We start from the raw sequence: 13,823 nt of genomic DNA on the forward strand, positions 1-13,823 counted from the left end.
CCAACTATTGCTTAAAACGCTCATTGCGCATTGCATTGCGTTCTGTTATGGCAACATTTTAGTCACCGGCCGCCATGTTGATTGTTGAAACAAATGTGACGACTGTACGCTGTTTGTAGTGCATTTTTCTCACATTTCTGGTTAAATTTTCTAAACGTGTTCAAGTGAAAGTAAACGGGGCTTTTCTTATTAATAAATTTAACGTCTTCTGAAAATGACGGCGTCAGAGGCTTCATACAATCGAAAAATCATATCGGAAGATTTATCAAATGTTGAATTCGACACAAGCGAAGATGTGGAAGTTATTCCCACATTTGACTCCATGGGTCTTCGGGATGAATTGCTGAGAGGAATATATACTTATGGTAATTATGATTTAAGCTTAAGCAATAACTTGCAAATTGTATCGTGAATTGTATTATGTATATCAAACTTTCTAATTCCAGGATTCGAGAAGCCTTCCGCTATTCAGCAGAGAAGTATTCAACCGATTGTGAAAGGCAGAGATGTGATTGCCCAAGCCCAGTCAGGCACGGGTAAAACCGCCACATTTTCCATATCTATCCTGCAGTCGTTGGACACGACTCTTCGTGAGACTCAGGTTCTGGTGTTGTCGCCCACTCGCGAGTTGGCTACACAGATTCAAAAGGTTATCCTGGCTTTGGGCGATTTCATGAATGTCCAGTGCCATGCTTGCATTGGAGGCACAAACCTTGGTGAAGACATTAGGAAGCTGGATTATGGTCAGCATGTAGTTTCTGGAACTCCTGGTAGAGTTTTTGGTAAGAAAATAAATTTTAAAACAACAACTATAATCATAAAGTTCAGCATGCCGAGTAATCAGTCCCATTTTAAGCAAACTGATACCAATACTTACACAGAATGTTCTTAATGAAACTGAATGATACCTTTTTCAAGCTTATAATTATTATACATGCTGATTATTTTTCACGTGCGGTCTTGAGCAAGTTTTACACAAAGGGCCTACAACATGTTGCGAGTCCAATACAATAATATCTTTAGGATGCTGTTAAGGCTGCTGAGGCACTGTAGTGAGTCAGGCATGTTCTCCGAGGCACGAACAGACGACTTTTATGCCATTGGAGGGAATAGAGTGGACTCATTACTATGACGTGTAGGCGGCAGCACTAACAGCATGCTAAGGGTGTTACGCTAGGTAGTGGATAGAAGTAGTCATTGGTAGGTCTAAGTATATATAGGTTACTACATAGTGTATGTACATAGTGTTAAGGCTGAAAGGTAACTAACAAAATATGGATCGCTTTTGGTCTGAAATAAAGAATTTCATTTTTTTATTTACAGACATGATTAGAAGACGTGTACTCCGTACCAGAGCAATCAAGATGCTGGTCCTTGATGAAGCTGATGAGATGCTGAACAAGGGCTTTAAGGAGCAGATTTATGATGTCTACCGTTACCTGCCGCCTGCAACACAAGTTGTACTCATATCTGCTACTTTGCCCCATGAAATACTGGAAATGACTTCCAAGTTTATGACAGATCCCATTAGGATTTTAGTTAAACGGTAAGGATAAAGGGCAAATTAAGTTAAATAATTAAGTGAGTTCAATTGGAGGTATTCCCAGCATATCAGCCCATTGATCAGAACTAGGTATTTCAATAATTATCTCATCCTTATAATCAGCATCACTGGTACTCTCCATCTCTGTACACTTATCATTATTATCTTTATCTGTTGTACCTTCTCCCCTTATCATCTCATCTTCAGGCAACACTCCGTCCGTCCGTTACTCTGCTGTAGTTTTAATCAACTGATCAATGTGTCTGTTAACTAATGAACCATCTGTAGCTTCAACTTGGTAACTCGAAGGACCACCTTTACTAACTACTGTTCCTGGTAACCATTTAGCGCCTTTTCCATAATTTCTGTACATAATTTTTTGGCCGATGTTACTTTCTCTTCGTTTCACTTGTGCATTTCGATCGATTTGCTGTTCTACTTTTTTATGAGCTATATTATTGGGGTGAATCACGTCCAGCAAAGTGCATAGCTTTCTATTCATCAGTAGTTCAGCAGGGATTTTGTTTGTTGCCGAGCAAGGGGTCAACCTCAAACCTAAGAGCATGTTAGTAATCAACACATCCCATGGCAAATTATTAATTTTTCTCAACTTATTTTTTACTGTTTGAACCATCCTTTCAGCTAAACCGTTTGTGGCAGCATGATAAATAATTAGCATGTTTTATTTTATTAGCCTGAAGAAAATGCTCCATTCCAATCGATGTAAATGCTGTGCCGTTGTCAGACACAATAGTTTCACATAAACCATGGGTGGCAAACAACCCACGCAAGTGTTTAATGACTGTAGCCGAGCTTGTATTAGGGACCATGAACACTTCAGGCCATCTAGAATAAGAGTCCACCACTATCAGAAAAATCTTTCCTTGAAAAGGGCCCGCAAAATCCACGTGTATTCTAGACCACGGCCTTGTAGGCGTAATCCATTCGTGACTGGTCTTAGGTGGCATGTGCCGATGTTCCAGGCATATAGAACAGTTCCCAATAAGCTTTTCAATTTTTTCATTGAGTTGGGGCCAGCAAACATAACTTCTTACCAGAGCTATTGATTGTACAATGCCATTGTGAGTACTATGAAGTACTTGTAGAGTTGCTTTACGCAACGCAGGAGGAATCACAACTCGACAGCCTAATAGTATACAGTCCTCCTGTAGAGATAATTCCATACGATGAAGCCAATACGGCCGTAACTCGTTGTCGGTTATTTTAGCAGGCCAGCCACGGTATATGTGATTCATAACTGCCGCCAATGTAACATCTTTTTTTGTTTCCTTTGCTATCTCATCAGCGTCAAAAGGGAAGTCTTGTGGTGTTTCTGCTATAAGTAAAATCTCGCTGAGATCTTGTGTTGGTTGATCCGGAACTGGCTGTGGCCATCTACTTAAACCATCGGCGTGTCCGATCTGGGGTCCTGGCTTGTAAATTATTTCGTAGCTGTGTGCGGTCAAAGCAAGAGCTATTCTCGTTAGTCGAGGTGATATCATGCCAGGCATTGGCTTTTTCGGATCAAAAATACCAAGCAGCGGCTTATGATCTGTCACAATTGTAAAGGAACGTCCGATTAAATAATTGTGGAATTTTTTAATGCCAAACATGATCGATGCCGCTTCTTTGTCGAGTTGAGAATAACGCCGTTCATGAATATGTAGCGTTCGCGAGCTCATGGCTATAGGGCGCTCCTGACCGTCGTCCATCACGTGCGCGAGTACCGTGCCCACGCCATATTCCGAGCTGTCACATGTCAGTACTAAACGTTTTTTCAAATCATAATGAACTAAAGTCATATCAAATGACAGTAAGTGTTTAGCTTTTTCGAATGCCGTTTGTTCGATCTCTGTCCATTTCCACGCTTTAGTTTTGTCGAGCAGTCGATGAAGAGGTTCAAGCATCGTAGCTTTATGTGGTATGAACCTCTCATAGAAGTTGTAAAGACCGAGAAAAGCCTGTAGTTCGTGTACATTTTGCGGTTCTGGAGTGTTTGTAATAGCTTCCACTTTACTTGGTGCCGGGTGGATACCTACGGCATCAATAACGTACCCAAGGAATTCAACCTTTTGTCTGGCTAACTTACACTTGTTGCGGTTGAGCCGAAGACCAGCTTTACCAATACGAGTGAGCACCTCGTTCAGACGATGCCACATTTCGGAGAGGGTGCGACCAGCTATGGTGATGTCGTCGATGAGGACCGCCACCCCCTGAATTCCGGCTAACAATGCTGTCATCAAACGTTGAAATATACCCGGACTCGCCTTGACTCCAAATGCTAGGCGATGAACCGAGTACAAACCTTTGCAAGTATTCAAAGTAAGTAATTTAGCCGTCGCGTCGTCCACGGTGACCTGTGTGTATGCCCGGTTCAAGTCTAGTGTTGAGAAATACTTGCCCCCCCCCGCAATGGTAGCGAAAACTTCATTAGCGGTCGGCATCGGATAGGTATCCGATTCTGTGGCTTGATTTACCGTTATCCCCGCACAATCGAATGTCACCTGACTTTTTTATAATGGGTACGACTGGAGTCGCCCATTCAGAAAAAGACACCGGGCGAAGTACCTCCTCGTGGACCAATCTGTCAATTTCTTTTTCGACACGATCTTTAATAGCATATGGTACCGGTCGCGCTTTAATATATTTAGGCGCCGCGCCCGGTTTTACATGAATGGTCACTGGTTGCCCTCGGTATGTACCTAATCCGTCTTTAAATACCTCACTATATCTCGCAATAATCGTATCCGTATTATGATCGATGTCTAAGCTCAATACCCTGTCAACGTTCAGTGAGAAGTGAAGTGGCGCAAACCAATCGCGTCCGTGTATAAGGTTAGGACCTTTACCCTTAGCGACAAAAACACTTAAATCACAAGTTATGTCCTTATACCGCACTTGAACAGTCGTCTGCCCGAGCAACTCGAGGGGCGCGCTCTTCCAGGTGCGCAGCGCGAGCGGCGGCTGTCTCAGCGGCGGCCGCGCCAGCGCGCGCCACGTGCGCTCGTTCACGAGCGAGTAGGCTGCGCCCGAGTCGACTTGCATGCGCTGCGGCGCGCCGTTCAACGCTACCTGCACGTCAAACGGCGGTACGCGACTGTCCGCGCCCACGTTGTAGATACCGCCGATGTACTCCTCTTGCTCTTCTTCGGTGTGTGTGTAGTTAACGGTTCTGTTACCACCTTTTTTCTTAGCGAGGCATATCTTTTCCAGATGTCCCTTCTTCTTACAATAACGGCAGATTGCGTTAGCAAAACGACATTCTCCTCCGTGGTGATCTCCACATCTGTAGCACAACCTGGTGCTTGTACCGCCGAAAGGGCGCTTGGAATGTACTGCGTTGACATCCATGGGCTCCGGCGCAGTGGACGCCGCCGCCGACTCGGTGGCGCTGGGCGTCGCGCTCGATGTGGATCCGTCGGAAACGGAACTACCTGTCACGATCATACAAACGTCTTTCTCCGCACTCCCGGACGAAAGTAACGCATCAACCACGTCTTTGTATCTGAGTGTATTCTTTTTTAACAGTTCATATTGCAATTTATTATCGTTCATACCGCACACCAGACAGTCGCGTAGCATCCGTTCCAAATCATTGAAATTACAAAACGAACCAATTTTCCTCAAAGCCGTAATATATTCAGACGCTTTATCGCTTTGTTTTTGGTCTCGTTTATAATACTTATATGACATTGATATTTCATTGGGCTTCGGGCTGTAATGTTCAGTTAGAATAGCTACAATTTCACTGAATGTCACTTCACTTGATTTTTTTGGAGTAATTAATGCTAAACATGTCTCAAACACTTGTGAACCACACACTGTAAAGAAATTGGCCTTTTTTGCATCTTCCGTAGTAACACCATTGGCTACAAAACAATAGTTTAACCTATCCAGGTAATTCTCCCAACAGTCTGTTTTAGGGTTAAACTCGTGAAATTTCATTGCTTGTTTGTACATCTTGATAACAATATATCCACTTTACGTATTACGTCGCCACTATTATATCCAATAAAACACTTTAAATGGAAATAACCTTTAATATGCTAGGGTGCACATATTGACACGACTTACATAGGAATATAAGTGAAGTACCTTCAGTTACTTTTTATCATAGAAAGTAAAAGAGTCTACCCACATCTTTACATATATATGACAATTATTATAAATTACTTAATAGCCAAAGTACACAATAAAGACAGGTATACACTATACCAATTATTATTCACCTGTAAGTCCTGAAACATCACTAAAGGCAGTAAAGGCCACTTGCGCGTTCCAGGGTTAGCCAACTAACTTGGAATTGACCGTTTATATAACTGTATAAACAGTTAACTACAAGTTAGGTGGCCAACCTTTGAATACACAATTTTTTTTTAAATTTGTTAACTCCTAAGGAAAAAAAACTTGTAAGTCATTGTATAGATATAGTAATCGCTTAGGCTGAAAAGGGAAGCGTAGCGGACAGCACGTCATATGACCGTTAGTTATTTACAATTATAAAATTAGGCTAATGGCAAGTATGTATTAAAGGGCCCACAGACTATCAGTCCGCCGGACAATATCGGCCTGTCAGTTGTTCGGAACTGTCAAATTTTTGTTCTAACTGACAGGCCGATATCGTCCGGCGAACTGATAGTCTGTGGGCCCCTTTAGATTACATGGGTACTTATAAGTTAATCGTTACTTTTATTACTTTTCATCACATTTGCTCGGAAAAGATCTTATTTCATGCAGTACTGAAGGACAAAAGCCTATATTGTTCCCGCGGGAGTTATTGATTCTGGAATGAAAAGCTATAACTCACTCGTGAGTTATAGCTACAAGGCCACAAGGCTAATAGTTCTAGAATAGCATTGGGGTATGCTTACCTTTTGCTACCTCTGCTTAACTTTAAACAGTTTAAACTAGAGATGCTCCGAATAGTGGTTTAGCCGAATACCGAATATTCGGCCCCGCTCTCGTACGAAGTCTCAAAAACCGGACAAGTGCGAGACGGACTCGCGCACCGAGGGTTCCGTACTTACATCATCTGTGAAAATTTCAACTGTCTAGGTTCATGGTTCTAACACGGTTCATGAGATACAGCCTGGTGACAGACAGACAGATGGATAGTAGTCTTAGTTTAGTAATAGGGTCCCGTTTTTGCCCTTTGGGTACGGAACCCTAAAAAGGGTCTTCGTATTTAACAATTTTCTAAGAATACATTTTTATATTGTAATTAGTTCTATCTTATTGTTATTATTGTTATTTATAATTATCGAACTGTTGACATTATTAATTTATAGTTATGTGCATTTTAAAAATATTGACATGTGAATTTATTATCATTTTGTAAGTAATTATTTTTTATGTAACTGACAGTGTATGATTAATACCAATAAAATTATATTCTATTCTATTCTAATATTAAATATACCTAGTTTTTGGTTATTTTTATTGTGTAATTTTTCTTCCTAGGTTGGTTGGTGCAACAGATATTCGGTATTCGGCCTAATACTAGAATATATAATAGAATATTAGGCAAAGTGGCCGAATACTGAATAGTTGCAGAATATAGTTTAAACCTAATTTCAAAGTGGTCATGGTCAAAGTTCTGTGATGCCAATAACTGTTGTTTTGAGTTGTCACTCTGACTTATTAATTTTTTATGGCACTGGAAAGTGGAAGCTTTAAATATTTTATCACACAAGTTATTGTTCTAGTAAGGTTGTTGTTGTCAGTCAAAGTTTCTGCAGTAATAAAGTGAGTTTTTGTTATTTTCAGTGATGAATTGACGCTCGAAGGCATTAAGCAGTTCTTTGTGGCAGTGGAGCGTGAGGAGTGGAAGTTTGACACACTTTGTGACCTGTATGACACATTGACCATTACACAAGCTGTGATATTCTGCAATACCAAGAGGAAGGTGGACTGGCTCACACAGAAAATGCAGGAAGCCAACTTCACAGTCAGCTCTATGCATGGTGATATGCCACAAAAAGAGAGAGATAATATTATGAAGGAGTTCAGATCTGGACAAAGGTATGTCCCGTGTCATTTTCTAGCTTTACAGATATTAAAATGGCAACAAGGGTGTTGTGTCGGTATTAGGCTTGTGCCTGCTTGTTCACTACAGAGAGCGCTCCACTCTCGGCCAAACAAACTAGTTCGGCCTTTTAGTTCAGTTAGGTTGTTGAGAGCCGGGAATGAATAGGAATTTGTTTTACACTCGATTTTTTTCCAACCTTTGCTAACAATATAATTCAAGTTGTACAATATGTCTAAAACACCATAAACAATAAAAAAAATATATATAGGAAAATATTTGATTTTCCTTCATATTTTTCGGGCTTTGGCGTGTCACATCGTTCTTTCATCTCGTTCGCACTTGTGCCAGCGACATTGTGAACCGTTTCGCTCTGTCAAGCGCTCTCCAATCCCACTGAACTAAAGGACCTGAAGACCGATTAAGAGCGTGCAAAAAGATTTAGTTCCTTTTGGTCCTTCACGGGATTTCATTGTTAACCGTTCTTAGTTGATGACCGACTCAACTCAAGCCTATTCGGTAAGAGTTCCATACTGATTGCTGTTCCCTTTGAACGCCATGCCTATCGTGCGCGACCATAGACATAGTATTAGGTATACAAGTAGTTATAGACATGAAACCGAGCGACCAGGGGTAAGAAAAAGACATATTCATATGGCAGTCCTTACCCGACCATGAAAAAATGCCCGGTCGGTGATAAAGACAAAGCATGGCACTATTTTCTCTTTCCTCTTTTAGGAATCGCAATAAGACTATCTTTCTCTATCAAAGAGTGTCAGGCCCTTGTGCGCGACGCGTCATCGTGAACCTTGTCGGACGGAATGCAGATGCACTAAGGTTGTCATTGGGCTGTAGCTAGGGAATGCAACCGAGTAATAAAAAAACCGAGTATCGAGTTTAACCGTCGGTTTTTAACCGATGCAAAACCGAGGTCGGTTTCGGTTAAAAACCGCGGTTTCGAGTTTTTAATTTTTTATCGAAAATCGAACTTTTGCATCTAGGTATCAAATCAATAATTTATATATGTGTCATTTTTAAGCAAAAGGCACCACATTGTCGCTTGCCATAAGGACGCTCCAACAGGTTTTTCGTATAAAGATACAAGCAATTTTCGTCCTTATGGTAAGCGACAATGCACCCTTTGCTTGAAAACGTCACATATTATGTGGTTACCTGATTCTAGAAAGAGACAGGAAAAAGAGTTGTCAAAGCTTGAGATTAAAAACCCACAGATTATATACGAATACCTAAACCGGTTTTGAAAGATTTTATTTAGATTGGTCCCATTATTATCATAATCTTTGGTGTGATGATGGAATCCATATAGCTCTTAAAAATTTTTAGGCATGAATATAGCGAGTTTTATATTTTCATCAACAAATCAAACATTTGAACTCAAAAAGGGTCTTTGATGAAGTGGCCCTGTTGATAAAGATCAGAACGGAACTTCTAACTCCTTGACTTACTAGACTTAATGTCCTATCACCTATGACCCCTAGATGGGCCAGAGGGCGTCCACTGTGCGCCGCCATCTCGATCGGTCTTGATCTTCGTGCTTGAGTTCGCTCCAAGTCTTTCCAATAGCATACGCCTCTGCAATAATGGTCTGTCGCCAGGTCTGCTTTAGACGGCACCGTTTTCTCTTTCCCCGGGGATTCCAATCTAGGACTTGCCTCCATATGTGGTGGTGCGTCGAGCTACGGCTACTTTGAGCCGCACTTCGGCCACTACCAGGGTGGTGATCAGACGGAGCGTCGCGCAGTACTTTCGAATTACTTCATGAATCTTCAAAACCAATCGAGATGCCATTATAAAAAAATTAAAGGACATTAGTACACCATAAGCCATATTATTGTGTAAAAAAAAAAAAAAAAAGTTGGAAAAAAATACTAACTTCCGGTTTGTTATATGAAAAAAAAAAACTACTATTCTCAAATAATCACTATTTAGTTATTAATAAATCTATTGAAATAATTGCAATAATATTTTTTTTAAAATCCGTTCCTCAAATTTTGTAGTTTTTTTAAATGCGTATAAATTTTTAACGAAGCAATATAATAAAAAAGTAATGATACCAAATTTTTTAGTTCACATATAGGTCCAATTAATCAAACTATGAACAAAATCCAGAACCTGACAATTTTTTTGCTGCCCGCTTGAATGCCCCAATATTGTAAATTATGTAATAGTAGTTTAAAACTCTAAACCATTAATTTTTTTTTCGTGTTTTACAGCCGCGTGCTAATCACGACTGATGTATGGGCAAGAGGTATTGATGTCCAACAAGTATCTCTTGTCATCAACTATGACCTGCCCAACAACCGTGAGTTGTACATCCACAGGATTGGTCGTTCCGGCCGTTTTGGACGCAAGGGTGTTGCAATCAACTTTGTCAAATCAGATGATATCAGAATCCTGAGAGACATTGAGCAGTACTACTCCACACAGATTGACGAAATGCCAATGAATGTTGCTGACCTCATTTAAATGAATTTGATCGTGTAAAGTTGAAATCTCCCCTTCTTTCACACTCTGTGAACAATAGGCACTGCATAAGGTGGTAGGGTTCTGTTTCCCTTTCTGCAAAATTGTGAGCTAAAATAAGCATCAAAATATTTTATAGACTTATCTTAATATGTAACACAATAAAAGTGATGTGTAAAATGTTGTTTTATTTTGAATTTGTTCTATTTTATCAACATAGCCACTGCCTGACTTCTCCTGTTTAGAGTTCCGTACCTCAAAAGGAAACAACCGGCCAAGTGCGAGTCGGACTCGCGCACGAAGGGTTGCGTACCATTACGCAAATAACGGCATAAAAATCGCGTTTGTTGTATGGGAGCCCCACTTAAATATTTATTTTATTCTGTTTTTAGTATTTCTTGTTATAACGGCAACAGAAATACATAATCTGTGAAAATTTCAACTGTCTAGCTATCACGGTTCATGAGATACAGCCTGGTGACAGACGGACAGACAGCGAAGTCTTAGTAATAGGGTCCCGTTTTTACTGACTTCATGACCATCATTTCTGTTCCTGATTTTCCAGAAAGTAGACACCCTGGCAAATCTTCCGACTATATATATGGGTCTAGGGGACCCTAGCTCTGCTGACTATGGATGAGGTCTTGGTGGCTCAGTTGGCAGAGCGCTGGAGTATCGATCCAGAGGCCGTGAGTTCAAGTCTCACCCAAGGCAGTATTTTTCCCACTTTTAAATTTATTATTTTCGTAGTCTACGTCTAGCGTCAAGTAGCGGAACGATCAGTACTGCTACTCGACACTAGATGTCACATATGTGTCGCGACTGACGAAAAGTGGAGGATTGCTCAACAATTTATAACTAATATATTGTAAGCAGGAGTTGAAAGAAAATAGAGTTCCGGTTATAATATTAGCTGAAAATCGTTGAGCATTTGACTTTCTGTTTGCCGCGACATCTATTGTCGAGTAGCAGTACTGAGAGTTCCGCTACTTGACGCTAGATGTAGACTACGAAAATAATAGTCTTTTTGCAACAAAACCGATGTATGGAGTGAGCACTCTGTCTTCTTAATTCTCTTTGGTTCTACTAGTTCGTATCTTAGTGAAATTCATTAACAGCATATTAGCGTAGTTAAAACAAATGTAATTTCTAACTTGGCAAGCGCAAGAGGTATTTTCTATAAAAAGGGACCTTATTGTCGATGGCGCTTACGCCATTATTAACGATGCTCCGATATATGCGTAAGCGCCATCGACAATAAGGTCCCTTTTCATAGAAAATGCCCCATTTGCAGTGGTCTAGAACTAGATATACTATTTGACCGAGCCAAGCAAAGGTCTCAGTTGCAGCTTGGGCAAAAAACGCTATCGTATGTTTTGTGTAGATACAGTTTGTGGATTTTTTTGATAATGGCTGAGCCATGGGGGTCAGCAAGATCATTCCGAGAAAGTGTGATCGAGTTTGATATCGTAGCTCCCAAACTGATGAATACTTTAGTCCGTTACTTTTAACTATGAAGTAACTACTTCCCACAAGTAGAATATAATATGGAACGCTCATTTGTTTCTTGCATAGAAAATGTATGGCATAGTACTTTATAGTTCAAAAAAAGCAGACTAGTAGCTAATATAAATCCATGGATATATAACTATGTATCTACCTATCATTCTTCCAAGAATACAATTTAACAATAACAAGATAAGTGAAGGACTAAAGTTCAAGAGAAAAATAAAACATTTATATGTTTAGAATACATTTTAATATTTTATAGTCAATATAAACAAGAATATGTATATCTTAAGATTTTCATATTAAATTATCTGATGAAAATACATGTAAATTCACAAAATATTTTGTGATAGTCTTATCCTAAGATAATAATTATGATCCTTAACCTATTTGTTATAATGAAACAAATTTCCAATGTAGATATAAAACCTTATCATTATCAGCTAACTTTTTGGAATGCCACAAAATGATTTTACTATTTTCAATAATTTCCATAAATACTACTCTACACATAGGAATCGATTTTTTGAATAAACCTACAAAACAAAACACTTATGTAGTTAAGTTAAATAAGAATGATTGATGAGATGACATAAGCTATAATATCAAGTGCATGACAAATGAATTGAATGCATAAGGTTTAACCTTATGGGGCCTGTTAGGCCTGTAGACCGGCCATATTTTCAATGCAATATGTGGCGACACCAATAGTAGCCAGCCACATATTGCAGTGAAAATGTGGCCCGTCTACAGGCCCCTTTATAATTGATGATGAATGCCTCTATACTATACTTAGTGTTAAGGCACACATACAAAACAATACACTTTTTAGATTGAAATAATAAAAGTGTACATTATCAAATAATTTATTTTTGCTTTACAGCAATAAAAATAATTCCAGTGTTCTTAGGCCCTAAGATCTGATGGAATTTGACTTGGGCATTACAGCTCAGTTTCTCCTACAGGTTCAAATGCTTTCCAACGTCGGTAAATGAAAATCCCTATGGCACCAACCAAGAGAGCAACCAGGATCTCTGTAAGTTGGTCTAAAAAGCTAGTACTAGGCTCTGTGGACTCCAATGCTTGAACTTCAGGCTCAGGAGCTGGTTCAGGTTCAGGTGGTTTCTGTGTCTGTTCATCCTCACCTTTAAATGCAATTTGGTTTAATACTGACTGCTCTTCCTCTGTCAATGGTTTGGCTGCAGTTGATGACAATAGCTTTGCTATTTCCCCACATTGAGGGCATGACCAGCTTGATGATTTTTTAGCTAAAATTTTACGTTCTGCAGGAGTATAGTCTAGTGACCCTATAGTTCCCTCAGCAGGAGTCGGCATGAAAGCAATTAAAGCCAAAAGAGCAGTCCGGATCGACCAAGATGGTTGCCAAGTCTCAGGATGGTGTCCAGATATTGATAAACATATCTTTTTGTTTACTTCGAATCTCCCGTTTGGCGTTAATAGTATTATATGAGGTGGATGCATAGGATATTCTTTGGGCAATAATATTCTACCGTGATAGATGCCGCCCTCAAAGTCGGTGCCCTTGGGACCCTGAACGGTGAAGTGCCACTCAAACAAGTTGTCTTCTAGGGGCCGTGCGCAATATTCTTCAGTGGCCTCCGCTAACTCCAGCGCTTCTTTCATTAGGCGTTTCACACCAGGACACTTGATATTGTACTTCTCACCCATTTCTGTCATATTAGGGGAACAGAGGACTAAACAGAAAATAATATAACAATGCTATGACGCAACAATGATCGCGATACAGGAAAACAATGTTCGTAAGCACAAGAGAATTTGATAACAAAATCTTATTTTACAGACTGTATGAGAACTGTCAATAGTATACTGACTATACTGTCATTTTGATCTGGAGAGTTGAGATTTGGTTGAGATGTTACACACGGCACGGAACAACACAGTTGACAATTTGAATTTATTGGAACTAAAAAACTAGAAAGATTACACCATTTATACCATATTTATAATGAAATAACATTTGAATCAGTGAAAACGTATTGCACTGTAATTCGTACACGTAATTTTATAGTTTGTCAAACGACTGTCTCATTTCAAACATAGACAGAGAGAATCTTACTATCTCTGTCTTACTAGTACTAGCACCCAAAAGAAAAGGATGAGTATAGTTTTTTTTGTTCTTATTTACTGACAAGATTTGCTTGACCAACTTTAGTTTGGTAAGAGTAATTTTATCGGCTTTTATTTAGAAGTCTTGAATTGAATAAGCTTGAGAATAAGCTT

At 39.7% G+C, this 13,823-nt stretch overlaps 2 protein-coding genes across 2 annotated transcripts; one reads left to right on the plus strand and one right to left on the minus strand.

The window, feature by feature from the left end:
- The first annotated feature begins 71 nt into the window (after positions 1 to 71).
- On the plus strand, positions 72 to 10,232 carry LOC134748398 (eukaryotic initiation factor 4A-III). The gene is made up of 5 exons (XM_063683180.1): positions 72 to 365; positions 447 to 782; positions 1,324 to 1,546; positions 7,310 to 7,564; positions 9,803 to 10,232. The coding sequence occupies exons 1-5, from the start codon at positions 215 to 217 to the stop codon at positions 10,053 to 10,055; spliced, it is 1,218 nt and encodes a 405-aa protein (XP_063539250.1). The 5' UTR covers positions 72 to 214; the 3' UTR covers positions 10,056 to 10,232.
- A 1,556-nt stretch (positions 10,233 to 11,788) lies between these two features.
- LOC134748265 (ubiquitin-conjugating enzyme E2 J1-like) lies at positions 11,789 to 13,414 on the minus strand. The gene has a single exon (XM_063683000.1). The coding sequence runs from the start codon at positions 13,257 to 13,259 to the stop codon at positions 12,504 to 12,506; it is 756 nt and encodes a 251-aa protein (XP_063539070.1). The 5' UTR covers positions 13,260 to 13,414; the 3' UTR covers positions 11,789 to 12,503.
- Between the last annotated feature and the right edge of the window lie 409 nt (positions 13,415 to 13,823).

The sequence above is a fragment of the Cydia strobilella genome, chromosome 16 (assembly GCF_947568885.1).
Source record: "Cydia strobilella chromosome 16, ilCydStro3.1, whole genome shotgun sequence".
NCBI lineage: Eukaryota > Metazoa > Arthropoda > Insecta > Lepidoptera > Tortricidae > Cydia > Cydia strobilella.

Excerpts from the sequence above, each read along its gene's own strand:
- LOC134748398 (XM_063683180.1), top strand. The coding sequence starts at position 215 with ATGACGGCGTCAGAGGCTTCATACAATCGAAAAATCATATCGGAAGAT. Across the intron at positions 366-446 it reads GAGAGGAATATATACTTATG|GATTCGAGAAGCCTTCCGCT; the intron begins GTAATTATGATT and ends TTCTAATTCCAG. Across the intron at positions 7,565-9,802 it reads GAGTTCAGATCTGGACAAAG|CCGCGTGCTAATCACGACTG; the intron begins GTATGTCCCGTG and ends CGTGTTTTACAG.
- LOC134748265 (XM_063683000.1), bottom strand. The coding sequence starts at position 13,259 with ATGACAGAAATGGGTGAGAAGTACAATATCAAGTGTCCTGGTGTGAAA.